Below are 26,725 nucleotides of genomic sequence, written 5' to 3'. Positions count from 1 at the left end.
AAGTGTGCGCCCATGAGGAACCCTGGTAGCCATGCTAGCCGTTAACCAGGGCCGCCCCGCAAGGGGATGATGGTCTAGGAGTGCCAAGGTTAGGCACCCAAGGAGGTCGACCACCCCTTGCTACTTCAGAAGTTCTTAGTGATCTTCCAAGAACCTAAGGAACAGATTTCAGGTGGATACGCAAAGGGAATCACATCGAACCAGAGGCATTAGTGGTATGATCAGGTCTCCCAATTGAGGATGCAACTTGGGAACCTTACTTTGATTTACAGAATAGATTTCCACATCTTGACCTTGAGGGCAAGGTGGCTTTGAAGGAGGAGGGACTGTTGAAACACAAATAAAGGGAATACAAGTGTACAAGAAAAGGCCATTCCAGCCTTTAAAGAATGTAACTAACAGCCAACCACTAGAACAAACTAACTAACAAACTAGACAAGTGGAGAGGCGGGTATAACAGAATTGTAACAGCAGTATATAAATAAGGAAAGGAAGCTAGGAGGGGATTATCGATTTGGGAATACAATCTCTCTCTCTCTCTCTCTCTCTCTCTCTTTCTCTCTCTCCAGGAGGCAGGCTCCCTCAAAAGAGTCCCCGAGTTAGGTAGTTCCTAACACAATACATGTGTTAATAACACTTGAACCAACTCAAGTATGTGAATTGCCCTCCTAGGCAAGGCCTTCATTCTCATTGCTTAAGCAATGTGGGACTTAGAAAAACATTCAATGCAAGCCCAGCCCAACCCGGGCTTGCATCAAGCCCGGAAAATTCCAGGCCAGGATTGGGCCCAGCACTTCAAGCCCGGCCCGGCCCGCAATATAACATATATATTTTAGATATACATTATATAATATACATATTATATACAATATAATATATATTATTTTATATAAAATATAAAAGTTTTAGATTTTAACATATAAATATAAATATAAATAATAAATCATAAATAAATATTAATACTAATAAATTTGACACATGTCGATACATGTGTTAACACTTGAACCAACTCAAGTATGTGAATTGCCCTCCTAGGCAAGGCCTTCATCCTCATTGCTTAAGCAATGTGGGACTTACAAAAACATTCAATGATAGCATTCACAATTTAGTGCCACTCCAAGTCCCACATTGCTCAAGAATGGGAATGAAGACTTCATCTATAAAAGGATAGGTAAGCCAAGCTAAACCAACTCTAGAATTAAATGAGGCCAATGCCTTCTTCTTGTGCATTGGCCCAAAGCTTGGTCAAGCCCTATTAAAATTGGGCTTGTGCCATATTTTTTTGCATGTATTACATGTTATTTAATTAAAAATTTTAAATAATTAATTTTTTTATTACTGAATGACATAGGCCCAAACTCATTTCTCATTAGGCCCGAAAGGCTTGTAAGCCCAGCCTGGGCCCATATAGGGCCGGGCTTGGGCTTGGGCTTGCAATCTATGCCTAGGGTGCGGGCTGGGCACCCTGGGCCTAGGTTAAAACCCTTATCATTGGTGCTAAACCCGGCCCAGCCCATGATCACCCCTACTTGAACTGACAATCAAAACCATCTGATAATTATTATAATCTTCTAAAGATTGCTACTCAAAAGAAGGCAGTTTTCACATGGTTGAGATTATCCGGTCAGCTTAGTAGTAGAGCTGCAATATCTCCAACAATGCTGACAAAAGTACAAAACCCACCTATTCATGACAAACCAGTCACAAGAAAGTAACAACTCTTATTTTCAGAGAGGATACAGTCCTCAAAGAAGCGCCGGATCTCAGCAAGGCGGTGTGGAGGCAGCTCCTTGATATCTTTATAATGACGATACTCAGGGTCATCAGCACATACAGCAATTATCTTATCATCCTTCTCACCCTGTGGTGTACATCATGTGATTAATTGTCAACATGCCCTTCCAAATGGTGATAACCAATGGCCCATAAGCAGGAACAAAATAAGGATAATACACCATGACCAACAAATCTCAGAATTTAGTCAAGATCTATCTAAAATACCAAATTTTGAAAGACCAGTGGAAGGGGAAAGATGCATATACCTGATCAATCATTGGCATCAACCCAATAGCCCGTGCTCGAAGGTAGCAGCCAGGGAGAACAGGCTCCTATCAAAGAGGAAAAAGGTCACAAAATAGATTTAGAAGCTTAACTTAAATATGCAAGTTCATATAACTGTCCCAGGGAAAAGAATTATTAATTATACAGTCACCAAGATCATCGAACTATGAAGAAGTTACCTGCATCAACACCAGGACATCCATGGGATCACTATCTTCACAAATGGTTCGTGGGATGAAGCCATAGTTGTGTGGGTACACAACTGATGAGTAAAGAACACGATCAATCTATGTCAGCATTGCATTTCATTAGTTTTCTTCACAAATGGTTATTGTGCAAAATGAAGAAAGAATAGATAATCTAACTAAGAATGTAACATAAATTAAGAAATTAATAACCATGCAGAGGACAATCACAAGTACAGACTCAATTTGCAATAAGAATTTTAGTACTTGGTTGTGCTCGTAAGAGGTGATCATAATTCATGCAAAAACCATTTTTCTGTGTCCAATAAATGGCTAAGTTAAAAAATGCTCTTTTTAATCAATGACTTTAAGCAGTAATCATTTGCTTATATTGGTTTTTCCTTTCCAATTAAGTAATTGCTACATAAACTTCTTAGGACAGCAATTAATAGATAAGATGGTTAATGACATCCAAACACAGACAGAGATTCATGTTTGGAGATCCCATGTGTTCAAACCATCTAGTTGCAGCCCCTACTTGTACAAAATGTTTTGCAGGTGCAACTTGGGCTGGATTGGGTCAGGCTGATGTCAACACAACGCAAGGGTACCTCAATCCTCTAAGATGATCCTCAACCAGATGAGCCCAACCTATTCAAAATTGGATTGAATTCAATTTTTGCCAACCTGATTTCTAAATACCCAATCCAGCCAAGCTCAAAAGTCAAAATCAGGCTGGGTCAGTCAGGTTTCAGTAGCGGTGTTCAAATTTGGTTGATAAATTGAAAACTGAACCGAACCAAACCGAATAAGCTAATTCGGTTCGGTTAATTCCGGTATTAGTTCGACTCAGTTTTTATTTTTTTTAAATCGGTTTTCAGTTTTGGTTCGGTTTGATTGATATTTTCAACCGAACCAAACCAAAAACCCAATTAATGTTTTTATTTAATCAAGTATATTAAACATTAATGATTTATTTAACACTTTATGCTAATTAATTATTATATTCCCAATGAACAATTTGTCAATTCCCCATTGGGCTTTAGGACCATTCTAACTTTTAATTAATAATAGTTAATTAAAACTAGACTCATTATCAATTGTTCATTAGTCATTATTTGTTTATTAATCATTAATTATTTTTGAAAATGGCCAATTTGCCAATTCCCCATTGGCATAGGGCTTTTAGCCTATTCTAGCTTTTAATTAATAATAGCTAATTAATTAAAACCATTGGGCTTTGGGGTCATTCTAACTTTTAATTAATAATAGTTAATTAATTACAATCATTGGGTTTTGGGGCCATTTTAACTTTTTAATTAATAACACTTATTAAATGCTTATTGTAGAGAACACTGATGTGGGGCCCACAGCCATGGTCCCACTGTTCGTAGGGTAGAATGTGTTCTAGTCATCCTAGGGTTAGCTGGTGGTCAATCGGTTATTTCAGTTGTTATTTATTTCAGTTTTATTTTGTTCTATTTGTTATGTAAATACTAAGGGCAGATCTGTCCTTACCATGTAATGAGCATAACCTATAAATACTAAATAGAAGTGGCAGCGGCAGAACATTCAGATTCTGTCCCTCCTTTCAACCCTTTGTGTTCTACAGTTCTCTCCTCTTTCTCTTCTCTTCTCTACATTTTCCTTCTATTTTCGAACCTGAAATCTATTAGGGTTCAAGGCTGATAGCGGTCTTGAACTTCTACTCTTTTCATTTATGTGGAACCAGGGCCCAATCGAACCGAATTCAGTTAAGGTCGGTCCGGTTCTAAAATATAGTTCAGTTCGGTTCGATTAGAGGAAATAGTAAAACCAAATAGTCGGTTACGTCCTCGGTTTGAACCGAACCGAACTGACCAATTGTACACCCCTAGGTTTCAAGTTGACTGATATTGAGTAGCATCCCTAAAAATGTTGCTATGTACTGAAACTTTGCTGAACACATTGAGGACTTCCTTTGGCAATTGGTTTCAGATCAGACTTATACTGGTTTCATGCACATATACCGTGAATACAAATTAGTTCTATATTGATATTTGATTGTGATAGATAGTCCAAGTAATGTTCTTCGATTGTAGTAACCCTAATTTTTAGACTACTGGTTCTTGAACGAAATGGAGTTTAAAAATCAGGCAGAAGGCAGTTTTGGGAACAACAGTTCTGGTAGTATTTCTGAGACAGGTTTTCAGATTACAACCGTAAGATTTGTTGGATCAAACTATTTGGAATGGGACCAATCAGCCATGATGGCTATTGGGGGAAGGGGTAAATTAGGGTATCTCTTGGGAGATGTGAAAGAACCTTCCAAGGGAGACCCCATATATACCAAGTGGGTCCAAGAAAACTACTTGGTTATGGCATGGCTGTGTAATTCTATGCAGCCTCATATCAACCGAAATTACCTGTGGGCAAAGACAGCCAAGGAGATATGGGATGTTATGAAAGAAATTTATTCCCAACCCCTTAATGTTGCCAGAGCTTATGAATTCAAATGTGAAGTAAACACTCTTAAACAAGATAAACTAGTTTCGGTCTACTTCTCTACCTTGAAGTCCCTGTGGCATGAGATTGATCACTTAGAGACTCTTGAGTGGGAGAGTCCCAAAGATGCACAGACCCATAGAAAGCAAGTCAAGACAAACAGGGTGTTTGAGTTTCTGGCAGGTCTGAATTCAGAGTATGATATTGTGCGGCAACAGATATTGACCAGAGATAGTGTGACTCTCTCCCAGGCATACTCCTTAGTGCATAGTGAAGAGACCAGGAGGAAAGTCATGATGCAACCTCAGCCTCTTACACCAGCCCGTGTAGCTGTTAAACCCAAATCAGAAGGTGATTCAGAAAGGGACAGGAAGAAGGAAGATAAAAGAGATGTGGTATGTGAGCATTGTAAGAAACCCAAACACACGAAAGAAACATGTTGGAAACTGCACCCTCATTTGTTCCCGACAAAGTTGAGAAGCAAGAAAGGTAATGCTCATGTGGCCGTGAACACTGATTCAGCATCCTCGTCTGGCACAAGAGGCACACCTTTAGAGACCTTCATTGCAGTTCGGGCTGCTTTAATACAGTTGGAAAAGGAAGTTGGGAACTCAGCTCAGCCACCACAGTCACCACCAGCCCCTGCCACATTTGCTTTCACACATTCAAGTACTCGAGCCTCAGCCTACCACGCCTCAGCTCCAGGTACTACTGAACCCTGTTGGGTAATAGATTCAGGTGCATTCGACCATATGACTAGCTTGCCTTCATTGTTTATCACTTATCATTTGTCTTCTGATAGGGATAAAGTATCTATGGTTGATGGTTCTCTTGTCCCCATTTCTGGCAAGGGTGACATCAAGCTATCGAATACTATCTCCTTGTCCTCTGTCTTGCATGTTCCTAAGCTTGATACTAACTTTCTTTCAGTCAGTAGTATTACCAAAAATATGAACTGCTCAGTAACTTTCTTCCCTGACCGATGTGTTTTTCAGGACTTTGAGACAAAGAAGGTGATTGGGACTGGCTGTGAGACGAATGGAATCTATCTGCTCGGGGAGAGTTCTCGTCAGGAAGAGTAAGTGGATAAGAAGTCACTTGTTTCTCAGATTGTGAGTCTGGTTATGCTTTGGCATAACCGATTGGGTCATTTGTCTTTCCGGTCCTTAAAGAGTTTGTTTCCTACTTTGTTTGAGTCTGTTGAGTTGTCCCAGTTGAAATGTGAAAGTTGTGAGTTTACTAAGCATTGTAGAAAATCTTATTCATTGAGTAATAAAAGGAGTAATAGTTCTTTTGATATTGTGCATACTGATGTTTGGGGGCCATATCACATCACTTCTATGGGTGGGTACAGATATTTTTTGTTATTTGTTGATGACCATACTCGGTTTTCTTGGGTTTATCTTATGCGTTCACAAGATGAGGTTCCCGCCCTGACCCAAAACTTCCACCAAATGATCCTAACCCAATTTGATGCCAAGATCAAAGTTCTTAGATATGATAATGTAAAGGAATACTTTGCTAAGCCATTGGCACCTTACCTTCTTAATCATGGGGTTATCCACCAGAGCACTTGCCTTCATACACCTCAGCAGAACGGGATTGCAGAAAGGAAGAATAAGTACATCTTGGAGGTGGCTAGAAGTATTATGTTTACCTCCAATGTCCATATTCGCTTCTGGGGTGATGCTATCCTCACGGCGGTATATCTTATTAATAGGGTTCCTTCCCGGGTTCTTGATATGAAATCTCCTTTTTCCCTTCTATACCCAAACGAGAGTTTGTTTATTGTTCCCCTTAAAACATTTGGTTGTACCTGTTTTGTTTAGCTTCTTGGACCCCATCACTCCAAGTTCGAACCAAGGGCCTCCAAATGCATCTTTCTTAGTTATGCACAAACTCAAAAGGGTTATTGTTGCTATGATCCTATCTCAGGGAAGAAGTTTGTCTCCATGGATGTCACTTTCTTTGAGGAGACACCCCATTATTTTTGGGTTTCTCCTCAGGGGGGGAGCAGTGAGAGTGGGGATTTGGGTCCTTTTCTTCAGGGGGAGCGCAGTGAGGGTAGGGTTAATACTTTTGGGGCTGTTACCTTACCTATTCCATTGGGTGATGAGGGCTGCAATAGTGAGGGTGGTCAGAGGGATCAGGAGTTGAGAGTCTATCACAGGCGATGCAGGCAGGTTGATCCCGGTCATCAACAGTCCAGGCCAGTTCCAACCTCTTATGTGGCTCCAAGTCCAGGTATTACAATTCCAAGGCCCACAGAGACTCCTTCCACTGTTGCCACTTCACCTCCTGCAGACGACCTTGACCTTCCCATTGTCGTCCGTAAAGGGAAACGGCATTGCACCACGTCTACAGCCCACTGCATTTCCTAGTTTTTATCCTATGATTGCCTATCTCCCTCCTACAGGTCCTATCTTACTTCCGTTGCCAATGTCCCTATTCCAAGAACAGTGCAAGAAGCCCTATCAGTCCCGGAGTGGAAAGGTGCAAAGCAAGTTGAAATTGATGCCCTGTTGATAAATAATACCTGGGAGCTAGTTGATTTGCCCAAAGGAAAGAAACCAGTTGGGTGCAGATGGGTATTTACTATGAAGCACAATGCGGATGGCTCCATTAAGAGGTACAAAGCTTAGCTAGTTGCAAAAGGGTTCACCCAAACTTATGGTATAGATTACTTGGAGACCTTTGCCCCGGTAGCCAAAATGACCACCATTCGAGTTCTATTATCTCTTGCAGCAAGCCACACTTGGCCTTTGTACCAAATGGACGTTAAAAATGCTTTTTTGAATGGAGACCTACAAGAAGAGGTTTACATGCAGTTGCCTCCTGGATTCTATGATACAGAGACAAGTAAGAAGGTCTACCGGCTCAATAAGGCATTGTATGGTTTGAAGCAGTCACCTAGAGCTTGGTTTGATAGATTCAGACTAGCCCTTGGGAAGTTCGGTTATGTACAGGCCCAGTCAGATCATATACTGTTCATCAAGAGGGTGGAGTCCTCTCTGACACTACTTGTAGTATATGTTGATGATATTGTGGTGACAGGAAATGATAGCCATGAGATTGAGTTCCTCAAACAGCTCCTTCATCAAGAGTTTGAGGTGAAAGATCTTGGTGCACTATGGTATTTTTTGGGTATTGAGGTAGCTAGATCTAAATAGGGGATCTTTGTCTCCCAGAGGAAATATGTTCTAGATCTGTTGGCGAAAACTGGAAAGTTAGGTGTCAAGCCTACGGATACACCCATTGAACAGAACCACAGGATTAGTGCAGAGAGTGGGAAGCCTCTTGAAGATAAAGTTATGTTCCAGCGATTAGTGGGAAAGCTCCTATATCTCTGCCTCGGCCAGATATCAATTATGCAGTTAGTGTTGTCAGCTAGTACATGCATTCTCCTAGAACTACGCATCTTGCAGCAGAAAGAATATTAGCATACTTAAAGAGATGCCCGGGTAGAGGTATACTGTTCAAGAACAATGACCACATGAAGGTGGAGGTCTATACAGATGCTGATTGGGCTGGGAGTGTTGATGACAGAAGGTCTACCTCTGGATATTGTGCCCTTGTGGGAGGTAACCTTGTTCTTGGAGGAGTAAAAAACAGAGTGTTGTCTCCCGATCTAGTGCTGAAGCTGAATACAGGTCAATGGCTAACGGAGTGGCTAAGATCACTACTTGAGGAGTTGGGTATTGAGTATGAGAAGCCCCTGATGTTGTATTGTGCTAATCAAGCGGCTATTAATATAGCACACAATCCAGTGCAGCATGACAGAACTAAACATATTGAAGTTGATCGACATTTTGTATGAGAGAGAGTATCATCACAAGAAGTGTGTCTCCCATACATCACATCCAACATGCGGCTAGCAGATAGCCTCACCAAAGTTGTACCGAGGAAGAAGCTAGAGGCGGATATATCCAAGTTGGGAATGATAAACATTTATTCCCAACTTGAGGGGGAGTGTAGAGAACACTGATGTGGGCCCCACAGCTATGGTCCCACTGTGTTCGTAGGGTTAGCTGGTGGTCAGTCTGTTATTTCAATTGTTATTTATTTCAGTTTTATTTTGTTTAATTTGTTATGTAAATACTAAGGGCAGATCTGTCCTTTCCATGTAATGAGCATAACCTATAAATACTAAATAGAAGTGGCTGCCACAGAACATTCAGATTTTGTCCCTCCTTTCAACCCTTTGTGTTCTACAGTTCTCTCTTCTCTTTCTCTTCTCTTCTCTTCTCTACATTTTCCTTCTATTTTCGAACCTGAAATCTATTAGGGTTCAAGGCTGATAGCAGTCTTGAACTTCTACTCTTATCATTTATATGGAACCAGGGCCCAATCGAACCGAATTCAGTTAAGGTCGACTCTGTTCTAAAATATAGTTCAATTCGGTTCGATTAGAGGAAATAGTAAAACCAAATAGTCAGTTAGGTCCTCGGTTTGAACCGAACCGAACCGACCAATTGTACACCCCTAGGTTTCAAGTTGACTGATGTTGAGTAGCATCCCTAAAAATGTTGCTATACACTGAAACTTTGTTGAACACATTGAGGACTTCCTTTGGCAATGACAAAGAAGTAGGGCTATCAATGGGTCGGGTCTGACCTGACGGGCCCGAACTAACTGGGTCGGTTCTGGTTCTGGGAACTGGAACTAATGGGTCGGTTACGAGTCCTGATATAGGGTCCCGATTACTATCAGTTCAGAACCGGTTCCACCTAGTCCTGAACCGATTGAGACCAGACCCGATATATATGTGAGTATGTAATATATTAAATAAATTATATATACTATACATATAATACATAATATATATAGAATATTTAATATATATTAAACATAAATATTTATTTTTTTATAATCAGGTTTGTCAGGTCAGACCCGATTGTCCCGAGAACCGATATGCTCGATTCTGGGTCCAAAAATTACAGAGCCTATTGAGTCCTTGTCCGAGTCCTGAACATTTCATGTTGGGTCGGTTTCGGCTCCAACTGGTTCCGACCCAAACCTGACCCGTTGACAGCCCTACAAGGATGAGGCCTTGGAAAAAGAGGAAAAGTTTATTGGCGCACTATGGTTCAAGCATTTTTGTGGAGGGTGTGGGAGGAGAAACCAAATCTTCAATAATAAAGCTATATCTATGGGCAAATTGTTGTCCTACATGTTCTACTTGTGCAACATATAGGTGCTAAACTCAGAGGAGTTTAAAGGTGTTTCTTTGAATGATCTCCAAAAAAGTACTATGGAGATCCTATTTTCTTCTCCATCCTCTCTAAAAGCAATAAACATCCTTCACTCAAGAATAGAAGAGGCGACCCTGAACTTTGATGAAATGCCCTTGGGAACCTTGGTCTAGCAGGGATTGAATCGATTGATGGTGTGTTTAAGGGAGAGGATGGAAATTTATTGTGGACTTATGGTGGTCCAATCGAGATAGAAGACTCTACAAAGGCTGAAGTTTTAGCCATGCTAACTAGAAACCGGATTGCAAGAGATCATGGCTTGTCTTCCCTAGTCATGAAAGGCGATTCGAGCAATACCATTAGATGGCTTGGGGAGAAGAATGGAGGGCCATTGAGGCTATTTCATTATCTGGATGAGGCTTGGGATCTTCTGAACTCTTTGAATGTAAATATGTTTTGGATTCCCATAGAGTTAAACCTTGTAGTAAATTGTTTGGCAAAATCGGGAGCTCACAAGGATTTTTTACATAGTGAAAGAGAGTTATATTGGACAGTTTTGTATGCCCTTAGCTTCAATCAGAATGATGTACTTTATGAGTTTATTGTAAATGAATAAAAGTGCATATTTGATTCATGTTCCCTTGGTATGTTTCTGTGTAATACCCTTAAATTGGACACTTAATGAGACTCGTGTTAGTTTAGAATGTTCACAACCAGTGGGTCGGTCTGGGGAGACCTATCCTGATAAGGCTGACACTATTGTACCACCAAATCGGTTGGGGTGGCCTGTCTCAACTGCTAGGGTGAGACCCTAGGCACATACCGTGTATGATTAATTGAATCTTTGAACTGAACCAGATTTCCAGTATTGCCCTGGACCTTGGAGATTGATGGGCAAAACTGGAAAGTTACACCCGACCCTTAAGACTCAATTATGATACTGCACTAGGTGTCGGATTGGGCTGTCTTTGATGTACCAATCAGTGAGATCCTTAGCGGGGGTCAAAACCTGGGTATGTTGGGACAGTCTGAGAATTCATCTGAGTGGGTGATCATAGTGACAAGATCAGCCCCTTTGTCGGACAAAGGTAATGATCGAGGATGCACTCTCACTGATGGAAACCAAGACTGCCGGCAGCCGACCTCAACCGTTGAGATTTGTTTTGCAAAGTATATTTTATATGAGATATAAAAGTATGTATATACATATATATATATATATGTATATATATATATATATAATGGTTTCTAAAAAGGTTTGCAAAAGGTTTTAATTCCCAGGATCCATATAAGTAGAGAGTGCAACACTGTTCCTTGCAGTAGAGGGAGAGGTCCTCTTTTGTCGGGCAGTATATGATCATTATGGACTGAGAGGTTAAGTGTAAGACCATTGAGGATAATACCAGATGGGCTAATCTTGCATCTGCCCACAGTCCCTGGGTGTTACAAAGTGGCTTGGCCCAAGGACCACTTAGGGTAAGTGTTGGGCTCATAGAGCCCATTTGATGGGTTTCAAGGGGTGCACTGTCCATAACAGTGTATCAGCCAGGCCTTGTAACAAAAATTGGGCCGAACCCATGTGGCTGATGTGTAGATCAATGCTTGGGTCCCACGCCATACAAGGAAGCCCAACTGGGCAACAGTTAGGAAGATTAAGTGAGCACATAAGCTTAATGGGCCTAAAGCCCATTTCGAACTGGACTTATTTAATAAGTTAAATATGGGTGAATTCTGAGATGGATTAGTAGATATGATAGGCCCTTAACCCTATCCACTCAGAGAGTCCAAATCTAAATGTGATTTGGATCTGGAAACCTCCTAATAAGATTAGAAGAAGGTTGATCCAATCTGCGGATAAGATAAGAGTTTATCCTTATCACCTAAAGAGATGTTTTGATCCAAATAAAATTTGTATCAGCAACTCCTAATTGGATTAGGAGCTGATCTTTTAGGGTTACAAAAGGAGGGGGCGGCAGCCTTTAGAAGACACACATAATCAGATCCTCTTCAGAGCTGGAAATCAGAGAAGAAAGATTTCTACAATCCCTACAAAGATCTTTCTTGTCGCCTCCTTCCTACAACCGCCAGACATCCAGTTCGATCTCCAACTGTGAGAGAAGTCAAGATTCGATCTTGACATCAATTCTTTGAGAAAGAATTGATAGGAAGCTGTGCTCACGTGCCATCCTGATGTTTCTTGCGAATGACAGAATTCTTGGAGAAGAATACTATTGATTCTGCTCCATCCTGCATTGCGCCATCTTCAGTGGGAACAGTCTTTAGATCCTTCCTTGGGCGTAAACACCTTCGTTGGGAGATACATTTTTCTTCGTATCAGGTATAATCTTCTCCTACTCCTTTTGGTTCAGATCTGGTTCAGTTTATGGTTCAAGATTGATCATTGAAAATATGATTTTCTAAATAGGGAATGTGATTCCCAGTTGAAAGGGACAGAGAAAATTTTGAAATTCGCCCCTTTATTCCGCAAGATTTGGGCATCCATACGATGGATCTCTCATCCCTTCAAGTTATGCCTTTGTAATTTGTGTGTGTGCTTTTTGTACATATTCTCATGTACTCTTCTTTGTTTAATGGAATTTGTTATCTTTCCTCTCAAAAAACTTTGCTCTCTAAAAATGAATAAACCAAAGTTTATATGTATATATGCATATGTATATATATATATATATAATGTATATATATAATATATGTATATATAATGTATATATATAATGAATGTACATATATATAATATGTATATGTAATATAACCAATAACACATATTTATAGAACCAATACCTTGTAAAAAAATCCCTAAAAAATAGTATTGGTTCCTAATGAGGGCGGATTTGGCACTCCAATGACATTATGACACATGGAACCTCATGACAACTAGGCAACTCGCCACCAAGCAGCCCGACACTTCACAGGCAGCTCGCCACCAAGCCCGGCACCTCACAGGTAGCTCGCCACAAGGTAGCTTGCCACCAAGCAGCCCAGCACCTCACAGGTAGCTCGCCACTAGGCAGCTCACCACCGAGCAGTCCGGCACCTCACAGGTAGCTCGCCACTAGGCAGCTCGCCACCAAGCAGCCCGGCACCTCGCCACCGCATGGTAATTCCAAGGATCTCACCACCGTACCCTGCGTCTTATGGGATCATGCCTTGTAACGGCTAGTATTATCTCACCCACTCCCCGATTCAGGTGGAAATGGGCAACCTTACCGGTTGGTGGCATTATGCCCAACTAACACGAAAACAAATCCCATCACAACAGGGATCCAGGAACTACTCCACCAAACCCACGAGGACTCCAGTATATAAAGGCCTCACCCCCCAGGGGCGAAGAGAGGCGAGGCATAATTCCTGCTCTCTAGCTCTCTCACAATCCAATATCGTTTTCAGCTCACAACTAAGTGCTAACTTAAGCATCGGAGAAACCCCACCGGGTAAACAACCCCGGGTTCTCTGATTCTATTCTTGCAGGTCCATCGAGCCCGTCGTTGCTGGTAGACAGATCATCTCCTACAGGGAGCAGTCGGATTGTGCCACATCATTTGACGCCTTCTGTGGGAACTGCTACTAAAAGCCTTGTCTCCATTCAAAAATCTCAAGCTCAGAATCAAATCCATGGCTTCCTCTAGCAACGCCGGACAAAACAATGAAGTGCACGTCTCTAGGGGGCAACCTCAGTTCCCGTCTGTCTGCATAGGTCAGTTCACCATACCGCTTACTGCGGCTGAGGTCCTAGCGCTGACGATGCCCCAAGCGACTGCACAAGTGAACGCACCACTCCCTCCTGTAGTCGGCGCGACATTCACTGAACCCTCTATGGTTCTGTGGGAAACGCTACAAAAAGCTAAGCTCTCATCCTACAAAAAGCTAAGTCCTCTTCTCCCAAAAAGCTAAGTCCTCACTTTTTAGAAACTAAAGCTCTCGCTTTATAGTTTCCATTTTTTATGAACTCAAAAACTATGCAGAAAGCTAACAGACTAAGCAGTTCTACCAACTTTACTTTCAATTCAAATAAAACCTCACCAGTCCTCTTCGCAAGGTCCCCTCTACAAAGATGAGATCTTCGTGGCTTCTGCGGGAGTTGGCGACCAACAAACTACATGGGCGCCCTTGCTGGTCGAGCCTTCCAAGGCTCCCGTGCGAGCGAGCGACCTAAAGTTAGAGGTACTACCCCCGAAGGTAGAGTTCCTAGTAGCTTCTTGTAGGAGTAGGTGACCGGCATCACGAGGCTGATGCAACGCAATCATAGCTCTAAGGCGCCCACCCGGCAGTCTGGCAGCCTGGCACATGCGCCGACCTGGCATCCTTGCCCAGGCACAAACTAACGAACTGGCGAAGAACTCGGCACCACATAAGACCCAGTCGCCTCTTCGGCATGGGCAAAATCAAGGAGAGTAGACTACGAGTCGCTCCCAGAGCCTAAGGGCTAAAATACCACATAAGACCCAGCCGCTTCTTAGGCATGGGCAAGATCAAGGAGAGTGGACTACAAGCCGTTCCCAGCGCCGAAGGGCTAAAGTACCGAACTGGCGAAGACCTCGGCACCACATAAGACCCAGTCGCCTCTTTGGCATGGGCAAAATCAAGGAGAGTGGACTACGAGTCGCTCCCAGAGCCTAAGGGCTAAAATACCATATAAGACCTAACCACTTCTTAAGCATGGGCAAGATCAAGGAGAGTGGACTACAAGTCACTCCCAGCGCCGAAGGGCTAAAGTACCGAACTAGCAAAGACCTCGGCACCACATAAGACCCAGTCGCCTCTTCGGCATGGACAAAATCCAGGAGTGGACCGCGAATCGCTTCCAGAGCATAAGGAATTGATTCAACGCTTACGAACTCATCGAATTTCGGGCCAAAAGGAGAAACCTACTCCCTTCGCCGAGTTACTTTCAGCTCGGGAGTGGGGGGCAAATGATGAGGGTGGATTTGGCCCTCCAATGACATTATGACATATGGCACCTCATGACAACTAGGCAGCTTGCCACCAAGCAGCTCGGCACTTCACAGGCACCTCGCCACTAGGCAGCTCGCCACCAAGCAGCCCGGCACCTCACAAGTAGCTCGCCACCGCATTGTAATTCCAAGGATCTCACTACCATACCCCGCGTCTTACGGGATCATGCCTTGTAACGGCTAGTATTATCTCACCCACTCCCCGATTCAGGCGGAAATGGGCAACCTTACCGGTTGGTGGCATTATGCCAACTAACACGGAAACAGATCCCATCACAACGGGGATCCAGGAACTACTCCACCAAACCCGCGAGGACTCCAGTATATAAAGGCCTCAACCCCCAGGGGCAAAGAGAGGTGAGGCGTAATCTCTGTTCTCTAGCTCTCTCACAATTCAATATCGTTTTCAGCTCACAACTAAGTGCTAACTTAAGCGTCGGAGAAACCCCGCCAGGTAAACAACCCCAGGTACTCTAGTTCATCTCTTGTAGGTTCATCGAGCCCGTCGTTGTTGGTAGCCAGATCATCTCCTACAGGGAGCAGCTGGATTGCGCAACACTAGTTTCAAATAGAAAGCCAATGTTTTTAAAGCCGTGTGAGGTGTACACCTACAAGGTGTACTCAAAATGCCCCGAGGCATCTCTAAGGCATCAACGCCTCATACAGAAGGAAGGAAGGAAAGAAGGAAAGGGAAGAGAAGCTGCAATAGCTGGTTCTATTTCTTTTCATCAAGTCAAAATAATGTTGGCTGTCAGCTTTTATTATAATTTTTTTTGTGTGTTTTTGCTGAAGCTGATATGATCTTGACAACATGGATGATTTTTAAGTACCTTGCCATTGTTTTCTCTTGCAATTTTTGCAGTAATGGTTTTTTTTTGTGTCCATGAGGAGAGGGACGGTTGAAACTTCAAACCTTGAAGTGTATGTCATTTTGTTGGCTCTGAACTATTTATAGGCATTAACATGATGGCCGGTTGCAAGTCCAAAGCTACAAAAAATATTCCCAGTTGCTTTTAAAAAGGGTCAAGTCATTGACTTTTGAAAAAAAGATAAGGAACAGAAGCTCTTGAATAGAGATAAATCTCCTTAATCCTGCCCCTACTTTGTCCTATTATTTTAGATCTTTCTTGCATAAGTGGTTGCAATGATAGATGTGAATCTAAGAGCTCCTGGAATAAATGCTGTGTTGATTTACTTGAGAGGAACCTGTTGAATGGTGGTTTGGCTCCTACATTCCCTAATACATATAATGTTTCATATTTAAAGTTGAAACATCGGGAATTGGTGAGATTCTGAGAGACAAAGACAGCAATATGTTCTCTCTATTTTCAGGACCAGTGGGTGAAGGTGATTCAATAAGGGCAGAGCTACTAGCAGCAGTACAAGGTATACAGATGGCTAGTCAAAGTGGTGTGACAAATCTGCTAGTAGAAGGGGATTCCAAGGTGGTAGGCTGGCTAATTAGGCCAGAAACAGCTTGTTGGGGCTACAAGAATTTGTTAAAGAAAGTTAAATGGATGACAAGGAATATGACTGTCAGGTTTCAATGGGTTAGAAGATCAGCAAATGCAATGGCTGATTCTCTGGCCAAGCAGATGGTGTCAAGGGGAGATCTATTTTGGGTTACTTTGTACCAGAAACAGCTTGTTGGGGCTACAGGAATCTGTTAAAGAAAGCTAAATGGATGACAAGGAATATGACTGTCAGGTTTCAGTGGGTTAGAAGATCAGCAAATGCAATGGCTGATTCTCTGGCCAAGCAGATGGTGTCAAGGGGAGATCTATTTTGTGTTACTTTGTAATTGTGTCTCAGGCTTGGGCAGTTTTGGTGTATATGGTTCAATCCTAGGGGGGTAACATGTATTTTTGTTATTTGATTTAATAAAATTACTCTTACTTATCAAAAAAAAAAAAGTTGAAACAACCTTAGGATATTTTTCAAATTCTGTCAATCCAAAAAGCAAGAAAAATATCAAATTTTCAGACTATTACTTTAGGTTTCCCTTGAAGATCAGGAAAGGAAAAAAATGTGAAGAAATATCTTGATGTACATTATTAGTATAGCCCTTGTTGTACAGTAACAGTATTCTCATTATTTTATTTGTTTCTTTTATCTTTCAGCCCTATAAGGGCATTCTTGTAACTGTACGTATCTTTCATATCTTTTAATATAAAAGGGACTCTTTGGGGTGGGGGTCGACTATTCTTGACACCCCTAAATCTGTTCTCTCTTGTTCTCAGTTCGGTTCACATGGTATCAGAGCAGGTTACTCTTTGATCCATTTCGCCTTTTTTTTAATCAGCTGAGAACTTTTATCACTGCCGATTGGTCCTGGACTGTCTTGATCTTTCTAGGAACCATTTTTCTGTACTTTGCACACCTAGCAAGAGAGATTTCATTGGATCTCTCTCGTTTGACATCAGTTTGTAGTAAGATTTGAAAGGAATTGTCGCCTAGCCCTCAACATATTCTGAAGTTTTCATTGAGATCCGTGAAGTTTTGAGAGAGATCTGTACATCTCTTCTGGGCAGCTGTGTCCAGACTTTCCTTTTTTGGACGGTGTATCCAGTTTTCTTCTATTGTTGGATCTTGGACAATCTCTGGTGACAGTATGGGGCTTCTTTTCTCAATTTTTGACTCTCTTGGATTCAATTACTGTTTATCTTGCTTTCTTTGATCAGTTTTTACTTCAGTCTAGTTCTTTAGGACTATTGCCGAACCCTATTTTTGTTGTTTTATGCTGTAATGACTTCAGATAGAGGGGATATTATTCTTGTGAAGATGAATGGACAGAATTATGGGATGTGGAAGTCCATTTTGATTTTTATGTTGAAGGGAAAGGTTTGGAAGGATACCTGAATGGGACTGTCACCAAACCAACTGAGACTGAGGTCAAAGCCTTACAACAATGGAAACTGGATAACGACAAGCTTGTTTCTTGGATTCTTAGTTCTATTGATTATCATATTTCTGTACCTATGAGAAGAATGAAAACAAGCTATGAAATGTATTCGTATCTAGAGAAAGTTTATCAACAGCCCAATGTACCTAAGTAGTATAAAAAAGAATCAGAGATATTTGCCTACAATCAAGGAGATAGAATGATACAAGAATATTATTCAAGTTTTCTTGATCTGTGGGGTGAATACGAAATCGTCCATATTGATCCCTCGAACTCAGCGGAATGTGTGAAATATCTCTAGAAACACTTTGAAAAGAGGAAGGTAACTCAGTTTTTTATGAGGTTAGACCTAAATATGAGATAATCAGGTCCAATATTTTGAGTAGGGGAACACTTCCAGATATGAACTCTGTTTTGGGGAGCCACTGAAGGAAGAGACTAGGTTTCTCACTAGTCAGATTTGATGGAAAGATGACTGAAGTAGGGGTTGAAACAGCTTTTGTTGCTCATGGAGGTAAGAAGTCAACCTCCAAGGACTTCTCCAAAACCCAATGTTATGAGTGTAAGGGTTTTGGACACATTGTCTCTCACTGTAAAAAGAAGAATGTGTGCACCTATTGCAAGCAATATGGTCACATCATTCCAGATTGTCCAATCCAACCAGCTAAGGGTTCTCAAAAAAAGACTCAACCGCAGGCCTATCAGGTAATAGATGGACAGGCAACTAACACTGTGTCCACCAAGGGTAATTCTTCGATTAAAAGTGATTCAAGTAGTGCTATGGATGAAGAAAAGGTTCGGCAATTGGTATCCTCTGCTTTCTCTGCTATTGAGTTGTATGGTAAGTCCTCTGCATATTGTTCTTCCCCTTCACATGCTTGGATTATAGATTCAGGTGCCACCAGGCCTACCTCAATCACCCAAATCCATCTACTGAGACTCACCACAAACACATTATTATTGCCAATGGTGAAAAATTAGACATTATTGGTAGTAATGACTTATCCCTTAAACTGTCACCCACTAGATCCTTCCCTCTCTCCAAAACCTTCTTAGTACCCAACCTTACTACTAATCTGATTTATGTTGGTCAACTTGTTGATGAAGGAAATGTTCTCACATTTTCTCATGATGGTTGCTTGATACAAGACCTATACACTAGGAAGGTGAAAGGGAATGGGCGTAGGTTAGGCCGTCTATTTGCGCTGGAGTTTGAGAAGTCTCAATCAGGAGCATCCTCGGCTTTTCTTAGTTCTTCTATGTCTAATTCTCTGTTGAGTTATAGAAATAATGTTTGGGATTTATGGCATAAACGACTGGGTCATCCATATTCTCAAAAATTGAAAATTTTGTTTGACTCCGATTTAATTAAGAATAAAATTCCTCTTGTTCATACTTTTGATGTTTCTTGCACTGCTTGTTGTTTGAGTAAAAGTCATGTTTTACCTTTTCTTCACACTTTTGAACATGCCACTAAACATTTTCAGATAATACATAGTGATGTTTGGTCTGCTTCTATTACTTCACGGTTGGGATACAAATACTTTGTATTGTTTATAGATGATTGTACCAAATACACTTGGATTTATTTTTTATGGCACAAATCAAAAGTCTTTGCCACATTTAAATTATTCCATACTATGGTGCAAACTCGCTTCAAGTGTAATTTGAGTATCCTCCGTTCAGATTCAGGGGGAGAATATAGTGACGGAGACTTTCAGGCCTACTTGAGGAGTTATGGAATTCAATCTTAGCGCAGCTGCCCAGACACTCCACAACAAAATGGTGTAGTTGAACGGAAGAATGGACATATCCTCAGTGTGGACATTACTATAGGAATCCCACACTCCAACTTTGTTTTGGGTAGAAGCAACCAATACAACTGTGTATTTGAACAACTATCTTCCTTCCTCTGTTCTCGGCAACACTTCTCCCTTCCAAAAACTTTTTGGTTATCCCCCAGATTTCTCCAGTCTTCATGTTTTTGGTTGCCTTTGTTTTGTACATCTTCTTGTTCGTGAACATTCTAAATTAACTGCTCAGTCTGCTATGTGTGCCTTTGTGGGATATAATCCTGACCACAAAGGATTCTTGTGTTATGAACCTGCTATTCGTTGTATTCGGATTTCACGGAATGTTGTGTTTCTTGAACATATTTCCTTCTTTGTTGGAATTGCTAGATTTTCTTCTCCTTCTATCTCTGTTTTGCAGGACTGCTATGTGTCCCAGTTCTTGCACCTATAACCCCCCTTCCACCTGGTCCAGAGCATCCTCCTTCTGCACCTCCTGTAAGTGACACTTCACCCCAAGATCCTCCTATGTCAGATGGTAGTTCTGCTATTCCACTTCGTCATTCTACTCGTATTTCTCGACCTCCTAGCCGCTATGGTTTTCTTTCAAACCATAGTTTCTTTTCTGTTGTACTTTATTCCACAGATATTCCTAGATCTTATCAGCAAGCCATTAGAAGTCCTTAGTGGAAAGAAGCCATGGATGCCAAAATTCAAGCCCTTCATGAGAATGATACTTGGGATCTTCTGCCTGCTCCTCCAAATGCTTCTATTGTTGGAAGGTGTTGGGTCTATACAATCAAACTGAAGTCAGATGGTTCCCTTGATCGATATAAGGCTTGGTTAGTTGCCCAAGGATACAGTTAGGAATATGGAATTGATTATGAAGAAACTTTGTCGCGGTTGCTAAGATCACCACAATTCGGACTCTTCTAGCCATATATTTTTTTTATCAATCTCTTCTAGCCATATTTGCTATTCATTCTTGGACTATCTACCAACTAGATGTTAAGAATGATTTTCTTCATGGTCAACTAAAGGAGACAGTCTACATGAAGCCTCCACCTGGATATTGCAGTGATTCTTCATGTGTCTGTCGCCTAAAGAAATCCTTATATGGTCTAAAGCAGGCACCCAGGGTTTGGTTTGAGCACTTTCGAGATATTGCAGCTGGGTATAATCAGAGTTCCTCTGATTACTCTCTCTTTGTTAAGAGAAGGCCCTAGGGTATCACTATTCTACTGTTGTATGTTGATGACATGCTTTTAACTGGGGATGATCATGATGGCATTTGTGAGTTGAAATCCTTACTTCATAACTCTTTTCACATGAAGGACTTGGGCCCCTTTACTATTTTTTGGGTTTGGAAGTCCATCGTAGCAGTCAAGGGTACTTCATTTGTCAGCAAAAATATGCCTCTGATCTCGTCAAACTAGTTGGAATTACTGATGAGAAACATGTTGATACCCCTTTGGAGTAGAATGTCAAGTAGTCTAAATCTGAAGGCTAATTCTTCCTGATGCTACTTTGTACCGTCAGCTTGTTGGCTCTCTGATCTATCTCACTATGACTCGGCCTGATATTTCACATGTTGTTCAGGTCGTTAGTCAATTTGTTTATGTCCCTCGACAACCTCATATGACTGATGTTCGCCACATGATCTATTATGTTAGAGATACAACTTCTCAGGGACTGTTTTTCTCTTCCTCATCACCCATACAGTTGAGAGTTTATGCTGATGCAAACTGAGTTGGTTGTCCTGACACTCATCGATCCACTACTAGGTGGTGCATCTTCATGGATGACTCTTTCATCTCCTGGAAGTATAAGAAACAACAAATTGTCTCCAAGTCTTCTACTGAAGCTGAGTATAGAGCCATGTCTTTTGCCTGTAGTGAGATTGTTTGGTTGAAGTCTCTTTTCATGGATTTTGGTACTCAACTTCCTACTCCTATTCCCCTACATGCCGATAATATAAGTGCTATCAATATTGCATCTAATCCTGTCTTCCATGAGAGGACTAAACATATCGAGGTGGATTGTCACTTTATTAGAGACCTTCTCATTGTTGGCTCTATATCTCTTCCTCATGTAGCCTCTCACATGCAGATTGTTGACATCTTCACCAAGGCCATGACTAAGAGTCGACAGTTGACACCTTGTTCTTATGGGAAAACTGCATCAGTTTCATTACTTTGAGGGGGAGTGTGAAGATATATCTTGATGTACATTATTAGTATAGCCCTTGTTGTACAGTAACATTATTCTCATTATTTTATTTGTTTCTTTTACCTTTCAGCCCTATAAGGGGATTCTTGTAACTGTACATATCTTTCATATCTTTTAATATAAAAGGGACTCTTTAGGGTGGGGGTCGACTATTCTTGACACCCCTAAATCTGTTCTCTCTCTTGTTCTTAGTTCGGTTCACATAAAAAAGTATACAGCCACATGAAATCTCCAATGAAATTCATGGTTGGAAATAGTGGGTGACCAAAAACAAAGTTACAAGTGTTTGCATTTGATAATCTATCAATTAGCACTAGTTAAAATGAGAAGTAGGTCCCCACCCCCCATACTATGACCAACATATTTTTGCTAACATGCAAATAATCAAAAGGCATTCCAAACGTTGAGCATGACCTAAAAACAGAACACTAAGAGCAACAAGGGAAGACTTTAAGAAGGAATTCATACTTTTATAAGGCCACTAGTCTTGTCAAGCTCGTACTTGACCTTGCTACCCTTGCTAATTTCAACCACCTGTAGAGGAACTTCAGAATAAGATTTGATTGGAAGCAGAATTCATGAGACATAAATAACTACCAGTAACAAGATGCAACTTAACATCAGCCAAAATGCTTCAGGCCTGGTTCAATAATAACCTTGCTGCCTCAGGCATTCACCCACACATGACCTCCAAGCTAAAACACGCATAACCAAAGCTTTTGCCAATGAAGAAATCGTTTTTTCATGTAGAGGTCATAATACTAGAAACATTAGCATAGGCACATGTGCATGGGAGTGTGATGAACCTGGATTCATCGTGGTGGGTACCTCTTAGAAGCATATGTCAACAGTAAGCGGTGTTTCGCTTTCCAGGCATTCTTTTAAAAGGCTTAGGTCAGGTAATAGGGCAGCCTGCTCTGTTAACCTCTTAACTACACATTAAAAGTAGAAGAAGAAGAGTTAACTTACACAGTTGAAAACTGCTGGTGCTCCTGGTCCTGCATAAATTAAAAAACAAACATGAATACCCAAAGAAATAGGGTTCAAAAAAAATAAAATAAAAGAACCTTTAAGCTGAAAAGATTCCTAGTTAGATAGGTCTAAAAATGTTTCTTTTCTTGTGAATGGTGAGAGAGGTCTAAAATTGCTAATCAAGAACATAAGACGTATGGGAATAGAAAGTAACCAAAATAAATTGAAGTATTAAGAGATCTGATGCATGATTTTATAAAAGGAAAATTATAAGGACACCTATGCTCATAGTCTGCACAAGAGAATCAAATCTAAGCTGCACATCTGATGCACCAGGACTGTGGACACTGCATCCCACCTCCCAGATGTGGAGCTAAGATTCCTGCAACCCTCAAGCACAGGAAATCTCATGTATACTTTGAAGGAAGTCTATCAATTCATAATAATCTATTTAAAGGAACAAAATAACTGCAATGTTGGACTAGCAGAGTACCAATCTCTAAGTCATGCCATGGATGAGCAGCAAAAGATCTTCGAGACATGGAAGAAAGGATTCTCTCATTGAGAACAACAGGAGAAGAATATGCAAATTTCCCACTCCCTTCTCTATCGTTGTTAGCCATCTTTAGCTTTGAAATAACAGTAAGACATAAATATAAGTCTTAAGCAAATAATAAATCTCCTGCCAAACTCAGCTAACACAGAAACCACCAAAGAACAAACGGAGAAATTTCCATCTAAAAAGAAATAACAAATAAACAGCATGTAAAAACATAAACAAGATAAAAAAAAACGAACCACATCTGATAGTAACACGCAACGGAAATAGGGAAATTTTTCTCAATCAGTTGGCCAAAACACTACAATGACCCGCCTGTTAAATAGAAAAATAGAATAACCAATAATAACATAACAATAACAACAATAAAAAGGCAATATAGGATAAGCTTAAAGCTGATAAAAACAAGAGCAGCAGTTGCAGAACATAAACAACTGCAGTTTCACCTACAAGAGAAGAGCAAAAAGCAATCATCAAGTACCATGCATAAAAAACAAAGACAAAATGGGACCAATAAGCTAAGGAATCCAGTAAAACTATGAGATCTGAAGTAAACTAAACACTGACTAAGGATCCCAAGTAACAGCAAAACTGTACTTTATATTCGTCGAGTTTGCAGTTTTAAACGTATTATTGGAGTAAATAAGTATTAATAGAAAATGCTCCTCAAAAAAGAAAATCGACGATGGCCATTAAAATGTTCTTGAAGTTATCAAGCAGGCAAAGTGAACTTACAGAGAAAGCCTCAGATACTTACAGAGAAGAAAAGAATATTTCTTCAGATCGATGGAGGAGATGAATACCGAATAGGAATAGAATATTCTATTTCTTTCTTCCCGGTTCTTAAAGCACGCTGAGTCGCTGAAGGACAAAAAGTAATCCTAACTTCACGGGCACTGTCTACCGGTCGGTCTCCTCTAAAAGGGTACGTTAGATGGAAACAGGATGATCATCTGACGGTTCACCCAATAAGCCATGTGGGATAACTTGGTTTCCGGATCGCAGCAAATGGACAGCATGTCAGCATCCGACCTGAACATGTCACAACGAGGAATAACTGTTTAAACTCTGTAAATAAAACCGGTTCAAGTTCAACTATGATATTTCCAGGTGACTAGCCATGGAAGTAGAACAAAGGTAAAATACGCAGACTCAATCAAGAGCGAAGAGGTTTAATTGAACAGAAAATCATTTTACCTCTGAAGATTGAAGCTGCAGGAATTCGGTTTATCCGATTTGTGTTTGAAAAAATTACAAAAAAAAAAAAAATGCTCAGATCGAAGGACTACCTTTACCACATGTTTGATTGTTTGGTGCGTTCCAGTTTGGAGATAAGGAAACGTAAGGTTTCTTGCCATTCATGACCAAAGCTGTCTATGGACTCCGAGAGTTCAGATTCCGATCCAATTGTCTTGAATTGGGGTAATCCATTTTACAAGTCGGACTAGTTTCAGCATAATTCTATCCAATCCAATTTCCCTATACCCGATCCAATTCAGATTGAAATCATTTTCCTATACCCGATCCGATTCAGATAGAAATCATTTCCCTATACCCGATCCGGTTCAGATTGAAATCTGATTTCACTAATTGGGTCAAATTTGGGTGTTGTCATATCCATCCTCCAGATCCGAGTTGATATTTGGTATTGCCATATAGGTTCGGATAATCCACCAACTATCCCTACGGTTCTCCTTCATGACCTTTGTTAGTTAGCAAATTCGTCGCTTGATTGCCCTCCCTACGTACTTGATTGTAAGTTACCCTTGCTCTTTGCTTCAGCTGCATGATTTTTACTAGTTTAAGAATATGTAACCTTAAACCTTTTTTCTTGGTAGTAACATGAATCCACTTGTGTATTTATTTTGTTAAGAGTAAAGGTTCAAAGTATTGATACGATACTTATATTGGCTGTATTATATCGATATTTAGAAACAGTTGAAACACTTTTTTTTAGTTTTTTCTCAAATTTTGGCTTTTTGGAAAATTAAAAATATATTTTTTATTATTAAAAAAATTAGGGTTCCAAAACATCTGGAAACAGGTATTTCGAACTACATCTTTTTCAAAAGATACCACTCGTTTTGTATAAATACTTTAAACCATGAGAACCATAATATTTGCAAAGTTGTAATACAATTACTTCCATTATTCCAAACCAAAAATAATAATAAAAAAGGTCAATATTTACTGACCCCTAGAAATTTTAGTATTCAAGAAAGAAGTTTGGTATAATATCATAGGTGATCCATTACATTTACTACACATTATTGTGGATCTTCTGTAGCAAGTGATTTCTTTCCGTATAGCATAATAATAATGATCACATGGAAAGTTAGCTCAGCCCACGACCCACATTCCACATGAGAGTTACCATGAATGTGACATTGTGAATTTTACTTATGCCACAACCAAACCATTGATAGCATGTAGCCATGAATGGCATTTGCAAAATTAAACTTTGGATATTACAAATTTCTTTTGTGGATTTTGGTTGGTTCAAAATTGAAATCAAGCATGTTAGGTAGGAATGGCAACGGGGCTGGTTTGAAGTGGGGCACCCATCCCCGTCCCCGCCCTGTGGCCAAAATACTCTACCTTGTCCCCAGTGGTGGGGTGGGGTATTGGGAAATCTTCTGCCTTGATGTAACCATCTAAAAATACATCTTATTGACATGAATATTTGGAGTATTTTAGGAATTAGGTTATGGTAATTTGGTATGTTATCTGGGTAGGCCTAGCAGAGATGCAGATTTGAATCCCACATTAATCACCTACGTTGAAAAGTTAGTGTGTGTCGTGTTAAGTACCAAAAAAAACTAACAGAAATTTAGGGAGTGCTCTAAAAAGTGATTTGCTTTTCTTATTTCTGGTTCCAAAAACAAATCAAAACATGTGGTTTGAGAACAGATTGTTTCTCAAAACAAGAACACAACAAACATGTTATTGGTTGTGTTATGGTTCAAAATATCGATACGCCGATAGGGGCATATCTGGCATTTTGATAATTGCTTTTTTAATTTTTTTCAAAACTGGTTCAGGGGAGCCGGTCTAGGACCCCTCCATCCCCTGAACCGGTCAGACCCCCGATACACCCACTGTAGGGGCGTATCAGAAGGGTACTGGAACGATACGTATCGTCCAATATATAACGATACTTTAAACATTTGTTTACCTTTTTTTTTCCCAAATCTGAAACCAAAAACGTGCTCTTAAATTTTTGTTTTCAAAAATATGTTTTCATCTGGTTATTTAATATCATGTTTCATTTTTTTTTTTGTTTCAAAAAATATGTATTATTTTTCAAGACAAAGCCAACTCGTTTTTTACTTCTAAAACTGAAAACAGAGTTCTAAAACATGTTTTTTTCCTGATGTAGCA

General features: G+C 40.5%; 1 protein-coding gene across 15 annotated transcripts in view; it reads right to left on the bottom strand.

The window, feature by feature from the left end:
- Positions 1-24,682, bottom strand: part of LOC148877091 (soluble inorganic pyrophosphatase) — a 28,054-nt gene extending 3,372 nt beyond the window's left edge. The window contains exons 1-8 of one of the 15 annotated variants that reach the window (XM_088981525.1): positions 24,634-24,682; positions 24,102-24,412; positions 23,279-23,414; positions 22,783-22,811; positions 22,282-22,347; positions 2,241-2,348; positions 2,043-2,108; positions 1,741-1,861 (exon numbers count right to left, since the gene is read on the bottom strand). In XM_088981525.1, coding sequence (XP_088837651.1) covers positions 1,741-1,861; positions 2,043-2,108; positions 2,241-2,348; positions 22,282-22,347; positions 22,783-22,811; positions 23,279-23,408 — 520 coding nt within the window. In that variant the 5' untranslated portion in view covers positions 23,409-23,414; positions 24,102-24,412; positions 24,634-24,682. Of the gene's footprint in view, positions 1-1,740; positions 1,862-2,042; positions 2,109-2,240; positions 2,349-22,281; positions 22,348-22,782; positions 22,812-23,064; positions 23,166-23,278; positions 23,415-23,583; positions 23,660-23,794; positions 24,413-24,541 lie in introns of those variants that run through there. The other 14 variants (XM_088981535.1, XM_088981560.1, XM_088981545.1 and 11 more) reach the window with 14 other exon arrangements.
- Between the last annotated feature and the right edge of the window lie 2,043 nt (positions 24,683-26,725).

Source organism: Nelumbo lutea, chromosome 1, assembly GCF_056320005.1.
Source record: "Nelumbo lutea isolate HS-2025 chromosome 1, American lotus-T2T, whole genome shotgun sequence".
Classification (NCBI taxonomy): domain Eukaryota; kingdom Viridiplantae; phylum Streptophyta; class Magnoliopsida; order Proteales; family Nelumbonaceae; genus Nelumbo; species Nelumbo lutea.
The sequence above is the reverse complement of the archived record's forward strand: the minus strand, read 5'-3'. Positions and strand labels throughout refer to the sequence as shown.